The sequence below is a fragment of the Podarcis erhardii genome, assembly GCF_964252035.2.
Source record: "Podarcis erhardii genome assembly, chromosome: 5".
Taxonomy (NCBI): domain Eukaryota; kingdom Metazoa; phylum Chordata; class Lepidosauria; order Squamata; family Lacertidae; genus Podarcis; species Podarcis erhardii.
In genome coordinates, this window is record NC_138509.1 from 96923183 (window position 1) to 96946725 (window position 23543).

Consider the following 23543-nt stretch of genomic DNA (forward strand, 5'->3'; position numbering starts at 1 on the left):
CTTCCCAGTTCAAAAACCGGGCTCAGGGCGGCTAACAACAAATTTAAAACACTTAATTATAAAAGCGGCATAAAATACGGTATAAAAACATGAATAACAATAAAAATCAAAAATTAATTAGATAATCTCCAGGGCTAGCTGGCTGAATTGGTCCTACTTGGGCCAGCGAGGAGCCCAGGGGAGAATTAGCTATGGGGTCTCAGAGTGGGTGATCTTCATAAAAGGGGAGAGGGAGGGAAGAGAAGGGAAGGGAAGGGAAATAAAAGATCAGGCTGAATTCAAATTAAATGCCAGGTGGAATAGCTCTGTCTTACAGGCCCGACGGAAGGAGGTTAAATCCTGAAGGGCCCTAGTCTCATGGGACAGAGCATTCCTTTGCACTTGCGGGGGGGGGGGGGCAATCATCAAATTTCACAGCAAAACCTGGCTCCTTTACTATTCATCTATTTTGCACAGATGTCACACACCAAGCACCACCACCAGAGTCAGCACTTTAACACATTGCTGTACTATTGAGACGTCGATTCCTGTCTTCATACATTCCCCACCACCAGTGCCGCCTGAAGCAGATAAAACTTCCTCCTGCAGCACAGCAGTGCCAACCCACCCACTCACCCACTTCCATGTGTGTCAAAAATGATGGGGGAAAATCTCTCTTGCAAAGGAGGAAAGGAGTACACATGCGGAATCTGTGTGCCTGTGGGCGCTCACAGGAGGGGTGGCTGAACCTCTTTGCCCTGGCCCTGCTGTGCCAGTCCTGTTAAGCAGGGATGCCACGGGTTCAGCCTGGGGTGTTTGGCATGCAAGGCACACGCTCTGCGCCAGAGAGACAGCTCCTCTATTGCACTGCACCTTGAGAAAGGAAGGCAACCCAAAGGACAGAAGGCCAGTCTCGGGTTCCTAGAAAACCTTTCACCCAGCACACAGCTTCAGTCTTGAGAGACAGCAAGCCAACTGAAGTCAGAGAAAAGAGAGAGGTTCTCTGCCCATATACAATCTTGCAACTCAAGCGCTGGGCGTTTTCGCCTGCGGATGAACTCTCAGCTTTGTTTACATTGCAGTTATTTATGTCTTTAACCCAGATCTCCCAGGGCGAGAGGAACCAGGCGAGGGCATCGTTAAAGGCTTGTACGGTTCCCAGGTGACTCCCAACCAAGCAGAGCAATGGATTCCGACCGGCGGCTCACAGCACTAAATTGTTCCTTTTGATTTTTAAACACAATTTGGCGCAGAAGTGTTTGAAATGGGGGGTGGGGGGAGAGAATGGACAAAGTCTCCCATTGTTCGGTAACTTTCCCCACTAAAACGCTTCCATCTGCAAGCTTCTGAGGCTAGTCCATGACTAGGTGTCAGGCCCTTTCAGTTTCTTCCACTTGCCTTCAAGTAGTGTCTCATTGTTCTCAGTGTTAGATCATAATCTAATTATAAGCAAAGTGAGCATATGCACACACACACACACACACACACACACACACACAGAGAGAGAGAGAGAGAGAGAGGGAGGATTTTTATATGGTTTTTTAAAAAAGAAAAACTTCCACATTTGCTAACAGCAACATGGGAGGAAACAGGAGCAAAGCCAAAGAACTGATAAAACAAAGTATAGTGGTGCCTCGCAAGACGAAAAGAATCCGTTCCGCAAGTCTCTTCGTCTAGCGGTTTTTTCATCTTGCGAAGCAAGCCCATTAGCGGCTTAGCGGCTTAGAAAAAGGGGGGAAGGGGGGGAACCCCCGCAGGAACTCGCAAGACATTTTCGTCTTGCAAAGCAAGCCCATAGGAAATTCGTTTTGCAAAGCACCTCCAAAACGGAAAACTCTTTCGTCTAGCGAGTTTTCCGTCTTGCGAGGCATTCATCTTGCGAGGCACCACTGTAGAAGAATTTGCTTTCAGGTAACAAGATGGATTCAACGCATCGTTCCCTAGATAGGAAGGCTTCTGCACTGTTTCCAAGTATTTCCTGCAGATATGAGGAGTTCAAAGGAGCCTAGCGAATCCCTTTGGCTTTAACTCACAGCTGTCCAATAATATGCAGGAATTGGGGAGGGGGGTCCCCTGGTTTTTGCAACAAAGGGGTAGGATGAGGAGTGTCAAGCCCTCCCACGGCTCCCTAAGAGCCTTGCCCTGAGGCCCGGAAGTGAATGGCAGCCCTCAAACGCAGCCCACCTGACCCTGCCAAGCCACGCCCTCTCACAAGGCCACACCCCTCACAAGTGCACTCTTGAACCATGATGCGTGCTGGGATGAGGGAGGAAGGGGTGAGGGTCCGTGGACTGTGAGTGCATAGAGACCACTGGCTTTTGGGTGGCTGGGGTTCACCCTAGCACACATAAAGGCAAGAGTCACACCTGTTGCTTCTCCCACTTTCCTCCCCCCCACCCCTGACCCCTTGGAAGTCTGCCCCACAGCGAAGGCATGTGGAAATTTACTTATTTCAGCTTACCGTATTTTTCGCCCCATAGGACGCACTTTTTCCCCTCCAAAAACGAAGGGGAAATCTGGGTGCGTCCTATGGGGCAAATGCAGGCTTTCGCTGAAGCTTGGAGAGCGAGAGGGGTCGATGCGCACCGACCCCTCTCGCTCTCCAGGCTTCAGGAAGACATCCGTAGCCTGGGCAGCCCTGCAGGAGGTCCGGCAGGGCTGTCTAGGCTGTGGATAGCAGCCTGCTTCCCGGAGCGTCGGGCGCCCTGAAAGCAGAGCGCCCGGCGCTTCGGGAACACATCCACAGCCTAGGCAGCCCTGTGGGAGTTCTCCGCAGGGCTCCCCACGCTGTGGATAGCAGCCTGCTGCCTGGCAGGCAGGGCGCCCTGAAGCAGAGCGCCCCGCGCGCCGGGCAGACATCCGCAGCGTGGGGAGCCCTGCAGGAGTTCCCTGCAGGGTTCCCCACACTGCGGATAGCAGCCTGCCACCCGGCGGGTGGGGTGCCCTGAAGCAGAGCGCCCCGCGCGCCGGGCAGACATCCGCAGCGTGGGGAGCCTGCAGGAAATCCCCACAGGGTTCCCCACACTGCAGATAGCAGCCTGCCGCCTGAGGCAGACATCGGCCAGCCCCACAAGCTCAGGGGACAGCAGGGAGGCGCAGCGCCGTTCCCCGACCTGCTTTTGGGGGGGAAATAAAGGGGGGAAAAATTTCCTTTATGTCCCCCCCAAAAAACTAGGTGCGTCCTATGGGACGGAGCGTCCTATGGGACAAAAAATACGGTAAATAGAAATCTGCCACTCGGCCAGCAAGGCTCACAGAGCAGCATACATGAAACAGATAAACAAAGCCGTAAACACAAGGAAATGCCTCCAATGAAAAAAGCAGCACTTATATAGCCAAGATCGCTAAATGGATTTATAAACCCAGCATTAGAAGGCCTGGGCCAATAAACTATTCAACTGGTGCTGAACATAAAAACAGAGACGGAACCAGGAGAGCGTCTCAGGGAAGGAGGCTCCATAAATGGGGTGCTACAACTGCAAAGGCCCTGTGGCCAGTCTCCATGGGCCTTACTGTAGCTGGTGGAGGAATAGAGATACAGGACCGGAGGTTTGTGGTTTAAAAACTGGGCAAATCCATATGCATGAAGTTTAGGTCTTTAGGTGCCATGGTCCTAAGCCATTTAGAGCTTTATAAATGAAGAGTCCAGAAATGTTGGCTTGGTTACTAGCCAGACGTAATTTGTGGTTGCCACAAGTCCTCTGCACATGCCAGGGAACTGGAGGGTGGTGGTGGGGCTTGCCTTCGCGTCACGATGAACGTGGGAGGTGGCAAAAGCAGAGCAAGAATCTGTCTGTGGCAAAGCCCAGAGCAACACGTGAGACCCATCCTCCCTTTTGCAGAGCTGGAGTAGGAGAAGGGGCTTCCCATACTGTGCTGAGCACAAGCTAGCACCAGACAATTGGGGCAGGGAACAGATTTGTGAAGATTTGCTTGAGGATACTGGAAGGAAAAATCCCCATGTAATGTAGGGATAATAAACTACCCAAAAAGGGAGATGCCACAAGGATGCAAACAGGGCATGGGCAATGCAACATGTAGGCTGGTCCTCAGTTCTTAGAGCAATTCCTGGATGAGCATCCACTACACTTCAAGAACGCCTTCTTGTTGGTGTGGCAAATATGCGTGTAAGCACACAGCTCCAAAATACAGTGGTATCTCAGGTTAAGTATTTAATTCGTTCCAGAGGTCCGTTCTTAACCTGAAACTGTTCTTAACCTGAAGCACCACTTTAGCTAATGGGACCTCCTGCTGCTGCCACGCCGCCGGAACACAATTTCTGTTCTTATCCTGAAGCAAAGTTCTTAACCTGAAGCACTATTTCTGGGTTAGCCGAGTCTGTAACCTGAAGCGTATGTAACCTGAAGCATATGTAACCTGAGGTACCACTGTACTTTGAAAAATCCCACAGCTCAGAGGTAGGAATGACACTTTGCTTGTAGGAACTGCTGGGTTCTAGAGCCACCCCCCCCACCATCCTACATAGCAAGATCTCTGCCAGAGACCTTGGAGGCAGCCTTCAAAATTAGCCAGGCACATTTTGAACCTTGCTATTGGCCACTTGCAACCCAGTGAAAGCGCCTGGGCACCAGGATGGCGTCTGACACCTCCACCATCTTGAGGTGCATGCCTGGGGATCCTTGGATCTGGATTGTTTTCCCACACCAATATCACATCCTGTAGAATTCAATTAGTTATATTTTATCTGCACAATCGGAATGAATTTCAGGAACTGAAATGCTTTTTCTGTGCAACTTCAGCAGGAGCAGTGAACAACGTTACAGTTAATTGTTGTCGCTTGCCTTCACTTCCCCCCACCGCACTGCCCTGCTCTCAGTTGTGAAGAATATTCTTAAATTATGAATGGTCCTGGAGAAGGAACTGGCAAATCACTCCAGTATTTTGGCAAGAAAACTCCATGGACACAAAAAAGGAGAAGCTTTAAGAAGAAGACATGCTCTGGTTCATGAGGTGACGGAGAGTCGAATACGACTAAGACGACTAAACAACAACAACAATGAATGGTCCATGTCACCCTTAAGAAAGAGGTAGGAATAGGCCAATAGATATGTGGGTTGTCCCTGGATCAAGGGACTTTTCTTCTTTAAGTTCTCAAAGTTCTTAACGAAGCTCAAGGCTGTCATCTGAACTAGCCATACGTTTAACTGATAATCAATCACAGTCAGTCCAACATTGAAAAATAAGACTTTACTCTTGCCCCAAAATGGCAACTAAACATTGTGTTTAAGCAACCTTGGTTTAAGGAGCCATTTGGCACCAGCTTATATATCTGAGTTTCTAACACTGCTTGGAGGGCCACTCTAAGTAGTTTATACTGGGATCAATGGACAAAAGGCAGCTTCCAACATGAAATTAAATACTCTGCAAGGAAGAAGGAACAGGTCGGGGGTGTTGCATTTCCTAACCTTCCACCCGGCTCACTGCTGCTCCAGCCATGTGCAGCATTACCTAAGGAGAAGAAGTTGCCAAATCAAAATCCCACAATGAGTTCCCACAATTACTCGTGCGCCTGGTATGAAGGAAGCCGGCGACGTCAAGCTGCGCAAACCAGGCAGAACAGCAAACACGGGTGCCATGGTCTTGAATGTGGATCGCAGCGGCACACACAGATTCTGTTTGACAGATCAAAAGTGACCCTCTTGTTTTATCAAAATAACTCGAGAGATCAAATGTCCTGCCTGAAAACCCCCGTCAAACACAGTTTTTTTGTAAGAAAACAGAGGCAGCTGTTGGTTGTGCTGTTTTGATGGGAAGCAGTCACGGAGCCAGGCTTAACCAAACCAAACTCACACAGACAGATGTAGCGTTCTTGACAAATTCCACCTCCCCTCCAGCTCATGTGGTGATGGCCTCTGGCTCAAGTGGCTTTAAAAGGAGATTAGACAAGTTAATAGAGGAGCAGCATGTGTCCCAATGGCTATTAGTAAAGATGGCAGTGTAGAGCACCCATGTTCAGAGGCAGTATAACTCTGAATACTTGGTGTGGGGATAAACAGCGAGGGGAGGGACGTTCCAGTAGTCACTGGTGGAAACAGGACTGGACAGACTATTAATCTGATTCAGCATAGCTTGTATATGCTTAAGCTGCTTTCACAGTTGCATTGTAGTCTGGTTCGGATTTGCATCCCTATCAGTGTTAGAAACTCAGATATATAAGCTGGGCATCAAATGGCTCCTTAAACCAAGATTACAATCACCAGAACTGAATGTCTAGTTGCCATTTTTGAGCAAGACAGCTCTAGAGTCTTATTTTTCAAATGATGGACTAACTGTGATTGATTAGCAGTTAAACATCTGGCTAGTTCAGATGACAACCTTGATCTATGTTAAGAACTTTTGAGAACTTAAAGAGGAAGAATGCGGCTGCCAGACTAGTGACTGGGAGAGGCCACCAAGACCATTTACAATCGGTCTTAAAGGATCTACATTGGCTTCCAGTACGTTTCGGAGCACAATTCGGAGCACAAGTGTTGGTGCTGACCTTCAAAGCCCTAAACAGTCTCAGCCCAGTATACCTGAAGGAGCGTACCCACCCCCATCGTTCTGCCCAGACACTGAGGTTCACCTCTGAGGGCCTTCTGGCAGTTCCTTCACTGCCGAGAAGTGAGGTTACAGGGAACTAGGCAGAGGGCCTTCTCTGTAGTGGTGCCTGCCCTATGGAACACCCTCCCACCAGATGTCAAACAGATAAACAACTATTTGATTTTTAGAAGATCTCTGAAGGCAGCCCTGTTTAGGGAAGTTTTTAATGGTTGGTGTTCTATTGGGTTTTTAATATTTTGTTGGGAGCCACCCAGAGTGGCAGGGGCAACCAGTCAGATGGGTGGCATATAATTATTATTATTATTATTATTATTATTATTATTATTATTATTATATAAGGCAAGGAGAATAGAATCAGGTACCACTAACCATTAATGAGAGAGAGAGAGAGAGAGAAAATTGTCCTCCATAGCCATGCAGAAATGTATGGCTAGTAGCCCCCGTGCTTCAGGAGGACACAGGCAACCTGAGCAAATACAGAACAGAATATTGTAGAGAACAAGGAAGTTATGCAAGGCCCACAGATACACCATCCTGGCGTGCTCGGCTGAGGCTTGGCCCCAGAGCCATTTAGTAGCAGGGGGCCGAAAGTTTATCAAAACAGTTCCCGCGCTCCAGCTGAGCGCAAGGCAACATCTGCTTTGTCAGGGAGGGGCTGCAGCACGCCAATGGTTTTTCAGGACTCTCCGTGAACCTGCTCCACCCTGCTCGTGACCCCCTGGCCACCTCCTCTGCCTGCTAGCTGCTCTCCGTCCGTCGTGCTGGGCTCTGAGATGCGGCGTAGGTCTCTCCTTCCAGCTGCTGCACAGGCTCCACCCCCACCACCCACCCACCTGCCCTGAGACACCAGCTGAAATTCCCCCTTTTTCTCTTTGGCCAAGGGCAGGCCCGCTGCACTATAAAAAGCCTCGGAGATGGTTCAGAATGCAAGCAAAGGAAAACATGGCCAAGGATACTTCACTGCTTTCTTTGGACCCAGAAAGAAAGAAATAAAAAGCCTACAGGAAGCTCTTAAAAGAAGGCAGAGAAAGAAGGCAAAAGGGAGTTTAAATATTCCAGAGCAGTGAAATGTGCAATTGTGCTGTGTGACAGGGGCTTGTAGGCTGCAAGTGGCGGGGGAGGCACACTAAAATATCATGCTCTGAAGACACATGAAGAAGCAGCTGTCTTGCTGAAAACCAAGCAGGCCTGGATCTGGTCACTAAGAGACAGCGTGGGAAAACCAAGTTTGCTGCCTGAAGTGCAGAAAGGTAGAATAAAAATAAAAAGTTAGAGTTTGGTGGAATGCTCCAATGTTTAAAACAAACAAGCCTCTCTTTGCATGCAGAAACTTAGCAGGACAGGGAGAAGAGTCGGCAGGAACCTTTCTCCCAAACAGCTTTCTATACTCAAGGAGGTTTGCTTTTATTTTTATGGAAAACTGTCAGCAACATTCAGCGGAGACGACAAAGGAAACAGGAAGGCTAGTTGAAGGTCCCAACTGCTGGGAGAGGAGACAATGTGTGCCAAGAGCACATAGATTCACCCAGAAGCCCGCAAAGGAGATGGCCATAGCAAGGAGGCATGAAGGGGCAAAGCTAGCAGAAAGACAGATGACATCAAAGTCCGAGAAGCCAGTGTTAGAAACTCAAAAGATATATAAAGCTAGGAGCCAAATGGCTCCTTAAACCTAGGTTGCAGTCGCCAAAATGGGATGTCTAGTTGCCATTCTGGGGCCAGACCAAAGTCTTATTTTTCAAATTATGGACTGACAGTGATTGATTATCTGTTAAACATCTGGCAAGTTCAGATGACAACCTCGAGTTTGGTTAAGAACTTTGAGAACTTAAAGAAGAAAAGTTACTTGATCCAGGGACAGTCCATGTATGTATTGGCCCATTCCTACCTCTTTTTCTTAATAGTGACTGCTTCTGCTCAGGCTGCACAGAAAAAGCATTTTGATTCCTGAAATTCGTTCCAATTGTGCAGATAAAATATAACAGATATAAATTTGAACACTGTTAGGAAGGACAGATCCTGAAGCTGAGGCTCCAATACTTTGGCCACCTCATGAGAAGAGAAGACTCCCTGGAAAAGACCCTGATGTTGGGAAAGATGGAGGGCACAAGGAGAAGGGGACGACAGAGGGCGAGATGGTGGGACAGTGTTCTCAAAGCTACGAACATGAGTCTGACCAAACTGCGGGAGGCAGTGGAAGACAGGAGGGCCTGGCGTGCTCTGGTCCAGGGGGTCACGAAGAGTCGGACGCGACTAAACGACTAAACAACAACAAGTAACCAACAGTTGGGGATGATGGTGGAGACAGAGGAGGAGGAGGAGGATAAACAAGAACTGTCAGGTGTTTGGCATACTTCATGACAACCCCAGCAAACAAGGCCTTGCTGGCTGGGGCTGATGGAAGCTGTAGTCACAAAGATATGGAGGGCATATGATAATGCACCTTTGGGAACACTGGAAACAAGTTCCTCTCCTTGTTTGAGACTTTCACAGGCATCCAACTGCTGACACTGTGTTTTGAATATGTGGTTTTAAGAACAGTAGCCCTGCACAAGAGCATGATATAAGCTCCCAAGAGAAGATCTATCCACTGTTGTACTAACACTGTTCTTGGTGCAAGCCAAAAAACATCACATCACAACTGCGCAAAGTTTAGGAATGCATGCATCCCTTCCCTACCAAGAAATCAGGAGAGAAATTTACAAAGACATTTTGAAACAATTGGAGAGTCAGTGCCATGCTATAAATCCAGACTCCCTTCTTTTCTGTATCCTATTACTCTGATTAACGTCATTTACAGATAGTAAACTGGATTTAAAGGGGGAAATTGTTTGGGGCTTGAAGGTTTCCACACAAACTGGTGCTCTGGCCTTCCAATAAATTGGAACCTCACAGGTCTTGGCTAGATAGATGGTTGTAGTCCCAGTTAAAAAGGCCCAGAGTCTCAAACTCCTGGGCCACCCCCAGACCTAGAGATATGTCAGGCTCAGTACCCTCAGCAGAGTCAGCATAAGATCCCACAGATCTCAGCAGAGATCAGTTTCATGCCCACCCACCAGCAATGGAACTGAATTAAATCAGCTCACTTTCCTAAGCACTTCCATTCGATCAGGAACCAGGATTAAGATAAATCTGAACAGTCTTCGGAGAAGACCGGTCTAAACAAACACAGAACGGATTTTGGTCCCTTGCGCCAAAACGTTGCTCTATAAATTACGACTCCTGGCACCTGCATGGGTTCGATAAAGCTGGGTCTGTTGAGCACATTTTGCGCAACCCCTGAGTCAACACTTCAGAAAAACTCACATTTAGTACCCGAGGACATAAGGTCCCCTGGCCCAGCATCCACAGCAAAGAGGGCTCCACGTAATATGGCCTATGACTCACCCTAAATGGACCAGAGGGGTGCAATTTTGCAATATGAAATTGTGTCCAGGGTTTATTAGATTTCTGTCTTGCAAACTGTTAACAGGGAGCTCCATCACCCCGCCAGACTCAAAGTAACCCTGAATAGCCAGAGAAGCCTTCTCCAACCGACTACCCTCGAGGCCAGTCCTAGTTCCAAATATCTGGAAGGAACTGGGGAAGAGGCTGAGTCAGAAATTACAGCATGTTAATATATAGCAGTGTATAAGCCATCTGCAGGAAACAAACCCCAAGAATTAGTGGTGTTCAAAGTGTCTGCTCACAGATGCCAAGTTCTCATCTTCCCATGTGAACAAGCTATAGCTTGATTTAAAAGGGGTCAAGTTTAATCACTGGTTTAAACCAAATTTCTAATTTGTATTCTTTATTGGGTACTGTGTGTACCAATAGGTTGCTATACGAATATATGTGTGTATCTTTGCTATTAAATACAGTCTTCATTCAGCACAGAAGCGTAACCCAAAACTTCTGGTCATACAGTCCACAGACCTACTGCACTGCACAAGCCTTCCTCAACCGGGGATGTCCAGATATTTTGGACTTCAACTTCTGCCTGGCCTAGCCAATGCAACTGGGCACTGCAAAAGGATATCCAAAGTGAGGAGACAGATTTCTGTTTGGTTCTCTATTTAAGCAAGATCACTTGAAGACCAAGTGTCCAGAACAAAGACTGTTAGTTAACAGGGTTTTTCCAAGACACAGAAGCTAAATATTGAACATGGAAGTGAACCTCCTCATATATGAAGATGATCATTGGAGGACCCAATCCATTCCCCTCCATCACCTTACAGCGGGTGCCCATCAGGTCAAAAGTCCTTTCGATAGTGATGCCAAAACTGTAGAATTCCCTTCCTAAGTAAATGTGTCTCACTCCATCTTTTTGGCATTTGAAACTGCAAATAAAGATGAATCTTTGGGAGTTCACTGAGTTTGTGTGCTACTGTACTTTTACTACCAGAGCAGCAGTCAAGTTAATCAGTTGCAGAAAACACAACCAAGTACTATGGCACCTTAAAGACTACCATCTTTAACTATCACTACTGCTTTGCTAAGAACATGAGATGAGCTTCGCCAATGAACCAGACCCAAAGATTAGATTTCTGATAGACTAAAACAGGGTTTCCCAAATTTGGGTCTCTGGCTGTTTTTGGACTACAATTCCCATCATCCCTGAACACTGGTCCTGCCAGCTAGGGATGATGGGAGCTGTAGTCCAAAAACAGCTGGAGACCCAAATTTGGGAAACTCCGGGCTAAAATATTGTCATGGTTAATTGAGCATGAGAATGTAATAAAAGTCCTGCTGGATCAGACCAAAGAACCACCTAGTCCAACAATCTGTTCTCACAGCAGCCAACCTGATCACCAAGGGAAACCAGCAAGAAAGATTCGAGTTCAACTGCGCTCTCCCGATTTGTGATTCTCAGCAACTGGATTCAGCGGCCATGTCTAACAGAGAACATTGCCATCTGGGCTAGTAGCCACTGACAGCTTTACCCTCTTTAAATTTGTTTAAACTCGTTTTTAAGCCATTCAGGTTGCCGGCCATTACTCCACCTCGTAGCAGCAAAGTTTTAACTATGCTCTGTCTGCCCTGAAACTTCCAGCGCCCAGCACCTTCATTGTTTTGGTTGCCCTTTTCTGCCACTTCCTTACTTCCATCTATTAGTTTTTGTTGCTGTGCTGTTCAGTCTTTATTTTGTTTTTCATAAGGATTTCAGATACGCTGTCAGCTGCCTTGTGGATCCACAGATCAAAAGGTGGCAGTATTACTATTGCAATGGGCTGGAATCAAATATATTACACAAGATTTCAAGGCACTCAATTACTCAACCCTTCACCGGCATCATGAGAATTTCCACCTATCACCATCCTTCCGCCATTCACATCTTTTCATCTTCCTGGTTAGAACAACTAAGGACTCTCCCATGGCACTTTGCCTGCCAGGAAGCTCATTTCATACCACAAAATAGCCAATAGCTTGAAACCGTCTCTCAGCATCTCATCTCCCTGTCCATCCCACAGCCAGCTCAACCTGTGCAATCCACACCTCAGTGTGTCTTGTGCGGAAAGCAGGAGCAAACTAAGTGCCCCACCTACGCCCAGGTGAGCCTGTAGAACAGAAACTCCATGCGGCTTAAGCAAGCTTGACCTGACTGGCCGGCTGCTGCAATGGAAGGCAAAAGTCACCACCAAGCACAACTGGTGCGGCGGAATCACTGCTAGCCAATCTGAGCTGTTGCTAAGGGAGGGTTCTACAAAACATCAACAGTCACTGGTCCTAGAGCTTTCTACAGCTCTTGTTCCTGGTAAGTAGCTCTCCCAATTTTGCCACCATTTTGGGCTGATGCATTTTTTAAAAAAAATAATGTGGCTGGCACAAGCTTCTCTTTCATCCTCACACACTCTGTTTATCCAGTTACAGATAGGTAGCCGTGTTGGTCTGCCATAGTCAAAACAAAACAAATTCCTTCCAGTAGCACCTTAAAGACCAACTAAGTCAGTTCTTGGTATGAGCTTTCGTGTGCATGCACACTTCTTCAGATACACTGAAACAGAAGTTTCCAGACCCTTCTATATAGTGAGAAGGTGGGGAGGGGTATTACTCAGAAGGGTGGTGGGAATGGGTGATTGGCAGATAGCTGTGTATCTTATCACATACAGCTCCCAAGTTAAAACAGTACAACGCATCATCAGAGATCTACAACCTCTCCTGGACAATGACAGTTCTCTTTCTCAAGCTCTGGGAGGAAGACCTTTCATTGCCTACAGACAGCCACCCAGTCTTAAACAACTCCTAACCCACAATAATACTACAACCAGACCTAACACGGACACTGGCACCAGAGCCTGCAATAAACCCAGATGCCAACTTTGCTGCCACATACACCCGGACAACACCATTACTGGCCCCAACAACATCACACATACCATCTCGGGACTATTTAATTGCTCATCGTCTAACATTGTGTATGCCATAAAATGCCAACAGTGTCCTTCAGCTCTCTATATTGGACAAACAGGCCAGACCTTACGCCAAAGAATAAACGGACATAAATCGGACATCAGGAATCACAAGACAGAGAAACCAGTAGGAGAACATTTCAATCTCCCAGGACATTCTATACAAGATCTCAAAGTAGCTGTTTTACTACAAAGGAATTTCAGAAATAGACTGGAAAGAGAAGCTGCTGAATTACAACTTATCACCAAACTCAAAACCATGGAGAAACCTGGTCTGAACAAAGACCTTGGATTCTTATCTCATTATACATGACAAAGCCATTTTTCACCTTTTCACCCCTTGCTTTTTCCTGTAAGACCTATTGCAGTCGTTAAGAGTCGTCAACAGGCTCATCACAGCTATCTGCCAATCACCCATTCCCACCACCCTTCTGAGTAATACCCCTCCCCACCTTCTCACTATATAGAAGGGTCTGGAAACTTCTGTTTCAGTGTATCTGAAGAAGTGTGCATGCACACGAAAGCTCATACCAAGAACTGACTTAGTTGGTCTTTAAGGTGCTACTGGAAGGAATTTGTTTTGTTCTGTTTATCCACTTAGCTTAACTTGCTGCTGAATGAAACCTAGTTCTTATTCTCTTATAAGGGCAATCACACCTTGACCGGAAGGGCTATTAAACGCTTCCAAGGGTCTTTAAAAATATAAAACCCCTTGAAGGCTAAAAAGCTTGGCATGTATTTGAAAAATAAAAATTAAGAAATATAGATGAGGAAAGTGAAGCGTTGCGGTCAGTTTACAAACTTGCCTACTTCGGAAATCTGCCAATGTGGAACAGGCGATCACACAACAAATAGATATAGCAGGCAGAGGAACTTACAGAAAAGTCAAAACCCTTAAGCGGGAGAGGCAATGATGCTTAGTGGCTAGAAACAAGCACCGATGTGTGCCCCGATTTTGCACGTAAAATAGCTGGAATGCTTCCTTCTCAAACACAAAAGGCCCAAACTCCTAAGCAGAATTAAGCTGTGTACACATATACATTTAAAGCACATTCTTCCTCCACCCCAAGAATCCTGGGCACTGTAGTTTGTTAAGGGTGCTAGGAACTGTAGCTCTGTAAGTGTAAACTGCAGCTCTCAAGATTTTTGGGGGGAGGCAGGGAGGGAATGTGCTCTAAATGTATGGGGGGTGGTTTCAGCTAACTGGTCCTACCAGCAAAAAGACTTTCACCAGCTCAAAGGGGCTTTCCCATCTCCCCTCCCCCTGTGCCTCCCCCCAAATTTTCTTGGGAGAGGAGTCAGAGAACCACCAGATCAACACACAGTGGGATGAGAGGGGAGATTGTTCCATCAGGAAAGTGGAAATGTTTGCGCTGGTGGCATGATCTACTTAGCACTACACTGAATTCCTTCCATGGTGTGCAGGCAGACACCCACCCACCCCTTGCAACCAGGGCTGGAATTAGCTCAATGGGCTTGGACAATGCTTAAAAGAAGAGGAAGGGCCAGGAAGGAGAGGGAGGGAGACCCTCCCATCACCCTGCCCACCCCAGTCATCGAGGGGAAGTGGAAAGACAGCATGTAACAGATGCTAAGAATAATTATTGGCATCTGTGTAGCACTTCAGAATGCTCCAAGGGAGTAACACACAATATTTTGTTATGATCCTTACAACAATCCTGGGAGGTAGGCCAATATTATCCCAATACTGCAGATCTACGGGTGCTGGGATAGTGTGTGACTTGCCTGAGGCCTTCTAATGTGTTCATAGTAGAAGCAAGACCTGAGCTTTCCACTTTAGCTCAGTCTCTAGGCTACTATGCTGTGCCGCAACATACCTCATTTGTGGTACCCTACGCCCAGAAATGAGCTCCTGGATTGGCCTCAAACTTGACAGCAGCAGGATATCATATTGGGGTGCTGCAGCAGTAAGATTACACAGGCAAGAGTGACAGGACCCCCTATATACAGAGGCCCAGCGTCCCCTACAAAGCCGGCAACTGCTGGGACATGCATGTAGGCCTGATAAGACCAGGGTGTGCCCCTGTTTACAAAGAGGTGCTCTGCGCGCCCTGTAATAACAAGCAGGCACAAACAAGCTCACTGCCTTGACGGCAAGCCCAAGCAAGGAATCACTGGAGCTATCTGGGCTCTTGCTGATGGGTAAAGCTAGCAATACAGACCACGTGGCACATGGATGAATGGTGACAGAGAGAAAGAGGGCTGAAAAATATTCCAGACACCCAAACATCTGAGGCCAACGCCTAACAATTTGGTTAGAGGTGGCTTCTAAGCAACCGAAATCTATATATAACCTAGTTGTTCCTTGCTGGGGATGCCAGCAGGTTAAACCAGCTGCAAGCCTTCAGCTGCTCTTACCACCACCATCCTCATGCAAGCCCGGGTAACACCAGCGATTAACACGGCACTCAAGCTGCAACAATCTCAGGTTACACAGATAAGCCACACGCTGCTATTCGCATCAACAACTGCAACCATTTAAGACACTCAGTAGCTCACCATGTATTTGGCTGGAGAAGGGACTGGCCTTCCTGGAACTCACTGTGGGCAAATCCACGCCGAACTGTCCGGCAGATACGGATCTGTCTGCTCTCTCCAAAGCGGCAGGACCGTCACTGCCGCTGCACTTGCTCCTCCAATACTCCTCTCTGCCCCTCTCTCCAGAGCTGGGGGTTTTCGGCAGAAAAGAGGCCGTTGTGGACAACGTCCTGTGGCCCCCCAACGCCTGCCCTGCCCTTGCAGAGGCAGCTGCATCACCGTGGCGGTTAAGAGAAACGTCATCAACCTCTTCCTCCGCGACATCCTCCTCGTAGTCACCTTTGCCAGCCTCGCTTGGACGGCTCTGCCTCTTGATCAAACCTTCCTCATTCAGGCGTTCAGACTTTTCCGGCTGGCCTGGATGCAGGGCTCTGGCCAGCAAAGTCCCGGGCGCTTTCACCCCGTTTTTCGACAGGGCCTCCCTCACCAGGCCTCTTTTCAAGGACGGCTCTGCGTCTGAACCCGAGTCGTTGAGGGTGCCCTCTTCCAGCTGCAGCTTCTGAGCGATGTGGTTCAGGTAGGAGCGGAACCTCCCGCTGTGGTGCTTTTGCACGAGCCTCGCGTACGCGTTCTTCTGAGGGATGGCAGGCTTGCTGGGTCCATCCCTCGGAGCGTGGGCAGGAGCACCTCGTGCACATCCTTGCGGTTCCATATCCCGGGAGTGTCACCTGCCATCAAAGGAGCGCAAACATGAGGTCGGCGTTGAGCAGAGGAGTTTTACTTACTAGCGTCAGAACTACGTGACAGGACTGCACGAGCAAATCAGAAACAAAGAAGACAGGCAAGAAGGAAGATGTGAACGCCACGAGGACAGAGATTTGACTCCATTATTTTAAATGGCCCTTCTCCACATCCTTCCCCACCAAGGCCGCACAGCTGCTCCTGTCTCCAAGTCAGCCTGGTGCCCTCATAGATCACTTGGACTACAGCTGTGCTAGCTGGGGTTGATGGGAGTTGTAGTCCAAAGCTTCTGGAAGGCACCAAGTTGGGGAAAGGTTGCCCTAGGTCCTGTATGAGGCTCTCATCCCACCTTTCCCTTGGTTCCTTGGCTTTCAGTTCCCCCAAACCGCCTGTTTCACAGCCTAACCTACCTCACAGGGTTGTTGTGGGGATTCAATGAGGACAGGGAGAACCATGTATGCTACCCTGAGCTCCCTGGACAAAAAGGCAGGATATAAATGCAATAAATAAATTCATGACAAAGATGATCAACAGTCTGGAATCTAAGCCTGTTGAGAAAGGGTTGAGGGAGTTAGGTATGTTTAGCCTAGAAAAGAGGAGACTGAGAGGAAATGCAATAAATATCTGAAGGGCTGTCACATGGAGCAAGCTTGTTTTCTGCTGCTCCGGAGGGTAGGACCTGAACCAATGGATTGAAGTTATAAGAATGGAGATTCTGACAGGACATCTCCTTCCTTGGAGGTTTTTAAGTAGAGTTTGGATGGCCATCTGTCATGGATGCTTTAGCTGAGACTCCTGCACTGGATGAGGTCCCTAGCAACTTTCTATGCTTTTATGGTTCTAAAAATAAATAAAGCTTCAATAATTGTTATAAGTGCCTTCTTCTTGGGGATAAGAACATTTGCAAAGCAAATGAGCTCAAGACTTGGAAGAATGGCTTCCATTTAAAGAGATGCTTAAAGAGAGTGCAAGTGGAGGTCCTTATCTGGAACGCTGGGCTTGGGATTCTCCACTGCCAAACATGCTTTCCACTACAGAGTTACAAACCTTCCCTTTAGTCTTTCTCTCTTTTTCATTTGTGAGGGGAGTGGGGGGAGAGAGAGGTAGAACGTGGTAGCAGCACTTCAATAAGATCTGTAGTTTTATTACATCAGAAGACTCACCATATTTAACTGGGGCAGGAGTGACCAGTTTATGACCCGAGCAGTGCATATGGCGGTGTTCCAGAGAGGGAGAGACAGAGAGAGGCATCTGAGCCAAATATTTTCATCCTAGCCGTGCACAAATCATTTCAACCCACTCTGCTCCTAAGAAGAAAATGTGGCCAAGCTAAAGGAGCAGCCATCATACAAAAACAAAAACCCGACCATGTCCATTCTCAGGCTCTCCAAAAATAACCATGTTTCTTTTTTCTCACTCTCTCTCTCTTTCTGAAACTCTTACAACGGTTTCAACAGGAAGGGTGGAGATTCCCTCGTAAGTGGTGGAGATAGATAGAAACTTTATTTGCATTAGCCACTAGCCATAGCAATAAGATAAAATATATTGGGGATAGAGCTAAATAGTTAGCTATACAAAATAAGTTCTGGAGGTTTACATCAATACAAACCTCGTAAGTGGTAAACTCCAGCAACTGAGGACAGCACCGTTCCTCAGTCCCATATGAAGGACCACCCTGATCATTTAATCGCACAGCAGTGTCGATCAGTGAACAGGACACAGGGCAGAGTAAGACAAGCAGAAGATAGTTCTCTGTCCCAAGGAACTTCCAGCCAACTTTCGATTCAGGGGTGGAGGCAGGACAGGCAAGAGGGTTCGGCCAAGTTATTATAACCTTAAAACAGTAGAAATCCTCAAGGGAGCTCAGCACAAAAGCACTAAAAATGTAATTATTCATCAGCAGTTAAAACCAATACACACACAGTACAGGAGGAGGAGGCTCTTTGCAACAGAGTCATGCCAGCTAGCTATCTTCCTTCCCTCTGTCACGAATGGGCAATCTGTGCCACTTCAGATATTCTTGGACCAAAGATGTCATCATCTCTGACTGTGGGCCTGCTAGCTGGGGCAGGTGGGACAACATCTGGAAAGCCACAGATTCCCATTTCCCTGGTATATATGAAGTAAAACTAAATGGAAATGGAATGAGCTACAAAGTTAGGATCAAACTGCACAGAAAACACCAGGGCTGGGTGATGTATCAATACACAGTCCAAAATCGGTTGCAGTCCACATCGTGATAACAGTTGCATAATATTTGACATGGCGATAAATCACAGGTCACGATGTGTGCCTGCGCTATGTAAAAATCGTGATATGGGGAAAACTGTGAAGCTAGTCACCACTTCTCTGGTGATTCCTGCTGCCCCTGTTGTTCTGTATTGTTTTATTAAAAATTGTTGTAACAACAGGTTAAAGGCAAGTAAAAATGTGTCAGTTTTGGACCCTTAAGTCTACGCAAGTTACACATCCTTATTTCAGACGTCGTGAGATATCAGCATACCGCAATGTTTTGTGGATGATATATCATGATGTTGAAAAGCAGGTATCACCCAGCCCGGACAGACATCTGCTCCAATCACATATAAATTGGGGGGCACCTGAGAGAAAAGAGCTGAACCCTCCCCTTCATTTCCAGCAATCTCTCACCTGAACACTCCTTTCTCCTTCAGGCACACCTTGTGGTGCCAGGGTCAGACCCACTCATCCCCCCCCCCCCCGTGGGACTTCATGGTGTCAACCTATTTCAGAGAGGTGTGACGTTCAGGAGGAAAGCTTATCACAGCAGCAGATATTTCCCAGTGACCTACACCTCTGAGCTCAACCAGCAACCACTCTTTTACTTGCACACACAGCTGCATGTGGGTAGATATTTACAATTCCAGGAAAAAGCAATAGGGGTCCAGAGCCACACAGCCCAACACACCTGCCCCCCACCAACCAAACACAGGTCCATTGGCTCACCAGCACATGCAGACCAGAAAGTTTCACAAGCAGAGTGAAAGTACAAAGGAAAAGGCAGCACCTTGCAGAGGAAACGGTTCTGTGTGTCTCACAAAGGAGTATTCAACTGCATACAAGCCATCAAGCTCCCACACAAACACACACACACACCCAGAGTCTCTATCTCATTTGACGGGGGGGGGTGTGGGTGTGGGCAAGGGGAGGGATTCCTTCAAACCTTTAATATCGTCCTCAAGGAGGCTCAGAGTAAAAATAGAAAAGGTTATTAAGTATGGCCAGTGCTATAATCACACCCAGATACTTAATAAAAGTATTCCCAAAACAAAATTATACAGAGGATGTAGTGTTGCCCCACCCAACTTCATGCTTTTATGTTGTGGCAGTCCAGGATGCCCCAAAAAATGGGTGGTGCAAAGGAGATCAAAGTTCTTCCTAACACAGCAAGCCATTATAAATGACTAGACACCGGAAGATAGCTCCTTTTTTTGTTGTTTCAAACTCAGTGGGGTTTTTTGCATCCCACAAAGGGAACGTCTATATACAGTGTACTTCGGAATACCAGATCCCAAAACACTAGAAAATGGACTTTGGCCTGATCTACATTTTCAGTTCTTTGGGGATATCCCAATCAGCACAAGGGCACACAGGCTGCCCTGATTAGGAGAAAGTTGCTGTCACTCACCCTTTTGACCCAAGAAAGAAAGAAGACAGTCTAGCAAGGGAAAAAACACCCATCTCCCTGGGCAACAATGCCCTCCTTTCTAGGAAACTCATCTCAACACACTATAACCCCTTGCAATGAAAAATACTGGGTGTCCCCAAGGCAGCAGATCAAAGCTGCATTAGGCCCAAGTTGCAGCCTTTGCTGTATGTCGTAACGGGTAAATATAATGGACAAATCCCTGCCCTTCAGAGTTTGCAATCACAGGGGAGGCAAGAGACGAAGGGGAAGAAAATGGAGGCAGGGACAAATAAGGGAAGAATATGTATTTATTTCAGTTACAATATACTGAAGTCTTAGCTACGGTATACCACTTTTATATTAGGGTAAGTCCCATCCCTTGCTAGAAGTATAGCAAGTGGAAGCAGGCAGCAAGCAGCCACAGAAAGAGGGGGAAAGAAAAGAGTTTCAGCACATTGTTGTGGCTTGTGAGGAACCCACTGAAGAACTACCAACAATTCTGGCCAAACTATAATGTTTTAACCCCTCTGGAATACAAGAAATAATCACAAATGGAATTAGATAGACCCTTACATATTTCTCATACCCTGGGGGTCAGACATAGTTTTGTGGTACAGGATCTGCTTTGCATGCAAACATTCTGAGTTCAATTCCTATCAGCTTCTCCAGGTAGAACCCCTAGGGACTCTTGTCTAAAGCCCTAGAGAGGCATTATGTCAGTGTAGACAATACTGAGTTATATGGCCCAACAATACAAGGTGGTTTCCAATGTTCACACCAAGAGTTCCCTATACCAGATGCCTGGAGGGTTGCCTGCTCCTGAGGGAGTTACTCTCCCTCTGAAGGAGCACGTAGGCAGTTTGGAGGTATTTCTGCATCCATTGCTGTCGCTTGAGGCTCAGGTGGCCTCAGTGGTTTCAATGCCTTCCATTGATCAATGCCTTCCATTGATTTGGCCCAGCTGTTCCCTTATCTGGACAGGGATAGCCTAACTTCTGTCCTCTATGCTCTGGTAACCACTAGGTTAGCTTACAGCAACACATTATATGTGGGGCTGCCTCTGAAGATGGTTCAGAAATTACAGCCGGTGAAGAATTTGGCAGCCAGATTACTCACCGGGACAAGACGGTTTGAGCATATTACACCAATCCTGGTCCGACTGCACTGGCTGCCAATGCGTTTTCAGGCCCGATTCCAAGTGCTGGTTTTGTCCTATAAGCCTTAAATGGCTCAGGACTGCAGTAAGTCAAGGACTACCTCTCCTCATATGAACCAACCAGGACCCTGTGATCATCATCTGAGGCTTTTCTTCACATGCCTCCTCTGTGAGAGGTCCAAAGGGCAACAACATGAGAACAGGCTTCTTTTGTGGTAGCTCCTGTTTGAGAAATGCTCTCCCCAGGGATGCTCACCTGGTGTCTTCATTATACACCTTTAGGCACCAGGCAAAAACATTCCTATTATCTCAGGCCTTTGGCTAATTAAACAATATGTGGCCTTCAAACTGTGGGAGAATTGTTTTTGCTTGTTATTATGGAATGCATTTTGTGTCTCTATATTGTAAACAGCCCTGTGATCTTTGGGCAAAGGGTGGTATAGAAATTTAAATAATAATAATTAATCTTTGCGTTCTCTCTCCTCACACAGGCTCCTCCATCACATATTGCACAAGACTCGTATTTGCCTGCTATATTTATTTACTCAGCAGCAGCTTGCCATGCGCAGCCTTCTTTAGAGGCGAGCACATACCCTGGAACTGACACCAATAGCTTCCTTTTATTTATATACAGTGGTGCCTCGCAAGACGAAAAGAATCCGTTCCGCGATTCTCTTCGTCTAGCGGTTTTTTCGTCTTGCGAAGCAAGCCCATTGACAGCTTAGCGGATTAGCGCTATTAGCGGTCTAGCGGCTTTTAGCGATCAGCTGTTAAGCGGCTTAGCAGCTTAGGAAAAGCGGGGGGGGGAGCGAAAAAAACCCGCGGGAACTCGCAAGATTTTTTTGTCTTGCGAAGCAACCCCATAGAGAAATTCATTTAGCAAAGCGCCTCCAAAACAGAAAACCCTTTCGTCTAGCGGGTTTTCCGTCTTGCGAGGCGTTCGTCTTGCGGGGCACCACTGTAGATAGTATTTCAATTTTACAGTAGTTATTATTTGTTTGCCTAGCTGTACTTTTTAGTCAAAGACATTCAGGCACACTGCTATTTAGGCAAAACAGTTTCAGAAGGAGAGGGGTAGGAAGGGCTTTGTGTGCTCAACCGCATGTGTGAACACATTAATTACACTTTTTAAAAAAAAAAATCACCAAAGGAAAATTAGGGACTGAGCTTGAGGACCAGAAAACAGAGCTGTTGCAGGGACCCCTTCTCCATCCCCACAAATTCCCTCTGGTCATAGTGTTTTTCTCTCTGCTGAGTTGTATTAAGACCACCTTTAACATTTGTTTCATGTTTTATGTTTGACGTTTTTGGATTTCACTGCCGATGTTGCAAACCATTCCAGGCACACAGGAGAAACAGGCAAAGACAAGGAAAAACACACTCTGAAGTGAACAGGGGCAAACAGGCAAGACAGACATCATGCACGCATAAGGCAAGACAGAACACCAGACAGTGACAGGATAAGAAAATGCAAATCCCTTTTTAAAATAGAAAGAAAAAGAATAAAGGTGGAGGGGCAACTGATTCGGTACCCAGGGCTACAGAAGGCCCTGGGAAAGTGCATAGCTCAGTAGGCAAAGCACCTGCCTTCAGCCTTTCTCAACCTGTGGGTCCCCAGATGTTAAACTACAACTCCCATCACCCCCAGCTAGCAAGGCCAGAGCTCAGGGATGATGGGAGTTGTAGTCCAACAACATCTGGGGACCCACAGGTTGAGAACCGCCTAAGTTCACCCCCTGCTCAGCACCCCCGGGTAGTGCCGGGAGAGACAGACACAGGCCCCCGCCTGATACCCTGGAGTGCCGCTGCCAGTCCGTGCAGGCAATACTGGGCCGAGTGAGCCTGTGGCCTGACTCAGAACAAGGCCTAAGAGCAGTAGCCTAATGGTTAGCGCACCCCAGGCCCAACCCCACGTGGCATCTCCAGGGAGGGCGGGGGGGGGAGACCCCGGAGAGCTGCTGCCAGCCCGTGCAGGCAACGCTACGCTAGATGGGACGGCGGCCTGGCTCGGTGTGAGGCAGCTTCCCGGAGGCAACTGGGGACGGGGGGTCGAAGCCCACAGGGGTCCTTCCCCCCCCCCACACACACACCAGCCACCCAGACCCAGCCCTAGAGCCAGCCGGGGAAGGCAACGCGGGGAAAGGCGACCCGCCCAGCCCCATGGCCACAAGCGGCGGCGCCCCCCACCCGCAAGCGGGCAATGAGCCCCCCTCCCACCCTGCCCCTCACTCACCTGCCCCAAACTCCCCACTCGCATCACTGAGGAGCCTTCAAAGGTTCCCCCACTTCCTGCCTTCCCTCTACTTCCGGGTCAGGCGTGGCTCTACGGGGAGCGGCAGGGCCCAAAAGCCCTCGGGGCGCGAAGCCGCACCTCGCCGCGCGAAGGTTCGAGGAGAGCGCGCAGGCGCGAAGCCCCGCTGGCCTGGGGTGGCCTCGGGCGGCCCGGCGGCCCTTGCAAGCGGACATTACCGTATTCCCTCGAAAGCAGGGGCTTTCGTTTGCACGTGCGTTTTTGTATTTGTTTACTTAGCTTCTATCGGTTTATTTGTGCGTTTACGTTTATTTCGCTAGC

At 47.8% G+C, this 23543-nt stretch overlaps 1 protein-coding gene across 2 annotated transcripts in view; it reads right to left on the reverse strand.

Moving 5' to 3' along the window:
• DIS3L2 (DIS3 like 3'-5' exoribonuclease 2) overlaps window positions 1-23295 on the reverse strand; it is a 200211-nt gene extending 176916 nt beyond the window's left edge. The window contains exons 1-2 of one of the 2 annotated variants that reach the window (XM_081862181.1): window positions 23205-23295; window positions 15450-16156 (exon numbers count right to left, since the gene is read on the reverse strand). In XM_081862181.1, the coding sequence (XP_081718307.1) occupies window positions 15450-16140 (691 nt within the window). In that variant the 5' untranslated portion in view covers window positions 16141-16156; window positions 23205-23295. Of the gene's footprint in view, window positions 1-15449; window positions 16157-18818; window positions 19226-23204 lie in introns of those variants that run through there. The other variant, XM_081862182.1, reaches the window with a different exon arrangement.
• Window positions 23296-23543: the final 248 nt, after the last annotated feature.